The sequence below is a fragment of the Malaya genurostris genome, chromosome 3 (genome assembly GCF_030247185.1).
Source record: "Malaya genurostris strain Urasoe2022 chromosome 3, Malgen_1.1, whole genome shotgun sequence".
Lineage (NCBI taxonomy): Eukaryota > Metazoa > Arthropoda > Insecta > Diptera > Culicidae > Malaya > Malaya genurostris.
This window is the reverse complement of record NC_080572.1, coordinates 233,417,952-233,423,951: the sequence shown is the minus strand read 5'-3', so window position 1 is coordinate 233,423,951 and position 6,000 is coordinate 233,417,952. Positions and strand designations below refer to the sequence as shown.

The 6,000-nt window shown below is 39.5% G+C and overlaps 1 protein-coding gene across 1 annotated transcript; it reads left to right on the top strand.

The window, feature by feature from the left end:
• Positions 1-1,362: 1,362 nt before the first annotated feature.
• Positions 1,363-2,386, top strand: LOC131434237 (collagenase-like). Its single transcript, XM_058600890.1, has one exon. It carries the CDS (start codon positions 1,363-1,365, stop codon positions 2,170-2,172), a length of 810 nt encoding a protein of 269 aa, XP_058456873.1. The 3' UTR covers positions 2,173-2,386.
• The last annotated feature ends 3,614 nt before the right edge of the window (positions 2,387-6,000 follow it).

Genomic DNA, 6,000 nt, shown 5'->3' with positions numbered 1-6,000 from the left:
CATTTTGAAACAAATGTAAACTATACAGCTACTCAGGTGAATTTGTCTGACTTCGGCTACACCGAATTTCGAATTCCGGTTCCAGTATCGAATCGTTTCTCAAAGCTGAATCGTTTTCTCAAAAAAAAAGCCAAATCGTAACAAAAGTTCAAATTAAAATAAATCCAATTTTATCCAATTCTGACTTCCGATTCTGGAATTATAGGATGATGAATTTTTAAAATTCAAAGCGATATAGAAGATGACAATCTCAAAAAGCTTTAAAGTTGGACTCAAAAATATTGCAATTTATTCGTCATATGGCCATACGAAACGGTTTGGGTTATGCTGGTTCCTGAATACCGGCTCTGGAAGTACCTTAAAGTACCCTAAACTCTAAAGTGGAAATTACTTCGACATATCATGGAATGTTTAATCGATTGTTACACTTTAAGATTCAAATTCGATCCGATTTGCAGTTTCAACATTACAGAGTCATGAGTGATTAAAATCTGAAATTGCCACTTGAAACGACGGACATTAGAATAATGTCATGAAATTGAAACACCGAAGAATATTCATGCAAAACACATATGCGGATTGATAAAAAAGGTATCATCTCACTGCTAGGTGGATTAAGCACGTTTTTTCCACTACAGTGATCACTTCACTATGCGTGATCCTATTACCAGTATCACGCATAGTGAAGTGATCACTGTAGTGGAAAAAACGTGCTTAATCCACCTAGCAGTGAGATGATACCTTTTTTATCAATCCGCATATGTGTTTTGCATGAATATTCTTCGGTGTTTCAATTTCATGACATTATTCTAATGTCCGTCGTTTCAAGTGGCAATTTCAGATTTTAATCACTCATGACTCTGTAATGTTGAAACTGCAAATCGGATCGTGAAGTGACATGTAAGTGAAGTGAATGTGAAAGTGGAAGTGAGAATGGTAGAAAGGGCCTTAGTAATGAAAAATATCACATTAATGCTCATAAGTTGTATCTTCAAGACAGCGCAAACTGTTTATCAAAAAGTCTAAGCAGAATGAGTACAAAAGTCCCGAAAGCAAACCTCGGCCAACCAGCCCCGGTCTCGCCTATTTGTGAATGAATTTGAAGACTTCATTTTTAATGTTATTGTAATCGTGCTTATTAAATTATTAATCACAATAAAAAAAACTGGCGAAATTAATTTGCATTTCAAACTTGCAATCATTTTAATTGAAACATAGTCACTAAACCGGTTTTAACGTAATTTACCTACGGTGTAATTGATAATTAATCAATCAACCAGTGGATTGCAACGGTATTTTTGAAGCTACCGTCGTTAATATTAGTTCAGATGCCAATGTTTTAGGAAATCAGTACTATTCAAAATGTTGAAAGGTGCGGTTGCTAGGAAAATACCAACCGTAAACTCGTGGGTGGTATTCCTCCTAATAGGGTTAACTATCCAAGTACAAGCAGAAGAATCTCGAATCATAAATGGAAAGAATGCTGAACTCGGTCAATTTCCTTATCAAGCCAAACTCATAATAGAAACGGATCAAGGTAGAGCGCTGTGCGGTGGAAGTCTGCTTAGTGACGTATGGGTTTTGACTGCAGGACATTGTGTGGAAAATGCTCGATCAATTGAGGTTACGCTTGGTGCGGTGGATTTAAATGACCAAGGAAACGATGGACGAACTGTTCTCAACTCGACGGAATATGTTCGTCATCCGGATTACAATCCGAGTACGCTTGCTAACGATGTCGCCGTAGTTAAACTTCCAGAGAGTGTAATTTTCAGTGATCGAATTGAACCGGTAAATCTTCCGGCAGGTAACAGTAGCTACAATCGACAGTTGGCCTTGGTCAGTGGATGGGGGTTGACCAGGGATAACGGCGCACCCGCTCAAAGATTGCAATATACCACCCTGACCGTTATTCGCAACAGCGAATGTTCATTATTCTACGGACCCGGCACGATACGGTCAACGACACTCTGCTGTCGTGGTGAAAATCGACAGTCAACGTGCAACGGAGACTCCGGAGGACCATTGGTTCTGTACAACATGAACCGGACACAGATTGGTGTGGTTAGTTTTGGAAGTAGGATCAGTTGTGAACGGATGATACCGGTAGGATTCGCCAGACTGACCGAATACGTCGATTTTATCAGACAAGTAACTGGCATTACAGAATAATGTTTACATGGCCCATTTCTCATGTTTTCTATTACTAAAACTGCTGCATCTAATCTACGGTTAGACTTTTTGTTTGTCAATTTTATAGGTGATCTCTTTAAAAGTATATAATATATAATCATCTTAAAGGCTATACACAGTATCTTTTTATCTATATTTACACCCCTTATAGGAAAACATGGAGAGCGAAAGATGTTATGATGATATTTTATCATTTAATAAAAATGTAAGTTTGTTAAGCGTTTGTTTCTAATTTTTATCGGAAATTCTAGATGTCCGGTTGATTTTATCTTCAAACATTCCATTGCAGCAACCGATATAAAATCAATTATTTTCAACAAACTTGAACAATTTAGATTTGCGTCCGAGGTAGTGTAAAATTTCTCATATCTTCTATCTGAACTTAACGAACGCGACTGGCATTCCATAAACCGAAACATGTAACATCTGGAAAATAAATTCGTAACATCGTCAAAATGGCATGAGCTTTTCTTTCATGAAAAACACAGTGCGGCGAGAAAAAAGTAGATGAACTGTAAAAGCGTGCAAGTATAACGCGATGATGAACTAGGCTAGATGAACGGTCTACTGAATACACTTGGATCTGAGAATTAGCATAATGTTTGATCTAAGCTGAAAAACCAAACTGATTCAAAGTTGTTTAAATGTCAAATCATACGCGCTGAATAATGAACACCATAAAAACGTGGATTTTTAAGGTTTAGTATATTCAGCAAGGTCACTGCAAATTAACCGGTGAAGACCGTGAAAATTGGCGACTGCGTTACTCCACCATTCATCGTGAGCTCTGGCGTTCCTCAGGGAAGCTATCTAGGACCATTCATATTTCTGCTATATCTAAATGATCTGAATTTCGCATTGCAATGTATGAAGGTATCATTTGCCGACGATTTCAAGCTGTTTCATCTTATCAAAGATCTGAAAGACTCAAATTTCTTGCAGTCACAGTTGGATGTATTTTCTAACTGGTGCAACGTCAAGAGAATATGTTCTGAACGCCTCTAAATGCTCCGTTATCTCCTTCTCCACGATAAACGAACCACGATCACGTATGATTACACTATTTCGCAAGCTGTACTGAAACGGTAGACATCAATGAGGGATCTAGGAGAGTTATTGGATTCAAAACTTAGTTTCAAAGATCGCATAGAATATACCCTCTCTAATGTCGTTTTCGTTTTTAAATTGCACTACACCGGTGTAGCGAAAGGTGCACTGAATCCGTTCGTTTTTGCCAATTGCACTACACCAGTGCTACACTTTTTCTGCACCGATACCACTGGTGTAGCACTCATCAAAAGTTTGGTGTAGCTCTGTGCAATGGAATCGTTTATTGTAGTCAATGGTTACTGTTTATGTTTTCGTCAGTTTTGTTCGTTTATTCATGCCTCAGTGTAGCACTGCACCGGTGTAGTGCAAATTAAAAACGAAAACGCCATAAGGCATTCAAGATGCTAGGTTTCATCTTTCGCATCTCAAAAAATTTCAATAACATACACTGCCTGAAATCGTTATATTGTGCTCTAGTTCGCTCTACACTGAAGTATGCAGTTGTTGTTTGGGCATCATATTACCAAACTGATAATCTGCGCATTGAAACTGTCCAGCGCAAGTTCATTCGTTTTGCTTTGCGTCGCCTGCCCTCCGCTTGCTATCTGTCCGCCGTAATACACTGAAAGCTGTTTTCGTCGCAGACCTCATCCAATCTCGAATTGATTGTGCAGATCTCCTACAACAGCTAAGTTTTGACATTCATCGGCGTAATTTGCGGTTTATTCCATTTCTCAGAATTCCTCGTGCTAGAGCTAACTATGGCTTTAATGAACCGTTTTCGAGTATGTGTCGCGTATTCAATACTTGCTCTGATGAATTTGATTTCAATTTATCTCGTAACACCATTAAAACCCGTTTTCTCCGAATCTTTTCCCGCTAGTTTTATTTGGATAATTAAACGATATCAATAGTTGTTAGTTAGCTTTGTAGTTTGAATAAGGGTAATTTAAGATTTCGTTATGTATCATTTGGACAAATGTTATCTGTTAATACAAAAGATGAGAAGGTTTTATGCCTGCTGGAGAAGGAGAACAAAAATCTAAGCTCTAGCGGGCTTCTCCCTTGCTCCTGAATAAAAAAAAAACAGTCGAAGACGGTTCGATTGGCCATCGACCAAAAAGACCTACACATTGGAATAGTTTTCAGTACTGTTCCGAAGAGTTTTTATGTTCTTTGCTTAGTCAAGCGAGCTACTAAAACACGGTGGTAATGCACTAGTGAAAGCACTGCACTGGGTCGTTACCAAGATCTGGGAGGACGAGATTTTAACGGAGGAATGGATGGAAGGAATCGTGCGTGCCATCTACAAAAAGGGCGATAAGCTGGATTGCTGCAATTACCGCGCGATAACTCTGCTGAACGCCGCCTACAAGGTACTCTCCCAAATCTTATGCCGTCGACTTTCACCGATTGCAAACGAATTCGTGGGACAATATCAGGCAGGATTTATGGGCGAACGCGCTACCACGGACCAAGTGTTCGACGAGTTCGTGTACTTGGGCTCACTGGTACTGCCGATAATGACACTAGCAGAGAAATTCAGAGACGCATATTTTCAGGAAATCGTGCTTACTTTGGACTGCGCAGGATTATCGATCGAGCAAAATTCGCCGTCGTACGAAGTTAACTATCTACAAAACGCAGATTGTACCGGTTATCCTCTACGGGCACGAGTCCTGGACAATGCTTGCGGAGGATCAACGCGCACTAGGTGTTTTTGAACGGAAGGTGTGGCGAACCATCTTCGGCGGAGTGCGGATGGAAGACGGTACGTGGAGAAGGCGAATGAACCATGAACTGCACCAGTTGCTGGGAGGACCATCCCTCGTCCAAACGGCCAACGTCGGGCGGTTACGGTGGGCCGGACATGTTGTTAGAATGTCGGAGAACAACCCGGTTAAAATGATTCTCGATAATGATCCGACCGGTATAAGAAGAAGAGGCGCGCAGCGGGCAAGATGGATCGATCAAATTGAGGACGACCTACGGATCCTTCGCAGCTACCGAGGCTGGCGGCGAACAGCCATGAACCGAGTTGAATGGAGACGCCTCCTGTATACAGCAGAGACCCACGTGGTCTACGACTGAAAGAGTAAGAGTAAGAGTAAGCTTAGTCACTTTGAATGACGGTTTGAAATTTACAACATTCATCACCTTATAATAACGGAAAACGAGTCATTCGAACCACTCTTGGAAAAAACATATTTTGTTTCCTATTCTATCACCCGGTAAAAATGTTTGAGATTTTTTTTTATTCCTTTTCGACTTGTGTATTCTGCCCAGATGAAAGTTTTTTGGCAACATTTCAAGATAAAGATATTTTCATAAATTGAAAAAAAATAAAAAATTAGCACGGTTTCGAAATTACTTAACGATAATAAAAATATTCCTTCATGTGTTGTCGAAAAGTCTACGTAGACTTTCATAGGAGGTCGAAAATGTCAGCGAAACTCTAGCGGAAACAGTCCCTTAAAGCAATTTCATAATCAATTTTCAGGAAATGGCTGCTTTTTAGGTGTTCTATTCCGAAAAAAAATACATGAAATTGAATTTTTTACACCAACCATCCTGTAATTTCGAAACCGAAAGTCGGATCAAGAAAATAGTCAGGAATTGGCGTGATTTTATGTGTGAGTGTGTATTTCGTCACACAAAAGAGAACGTGAATTACAGTTGCTCTTTTCTAACAGTCTAAAAAGTGTTATTAATAGTTTTGTAATGACTGAGTGAAAACATATATTGAAGAAACCACAT

What these genes read in the sequence shown, in the direction of transcription:
- LOC131434237 (XM_058600890.1), top strand. Translation starts at nt 1,363, where the DNA reads ATGTTGAAAGGTGCGGTTGCTAGGAAAATACCAACCGTAAACTCGTGG.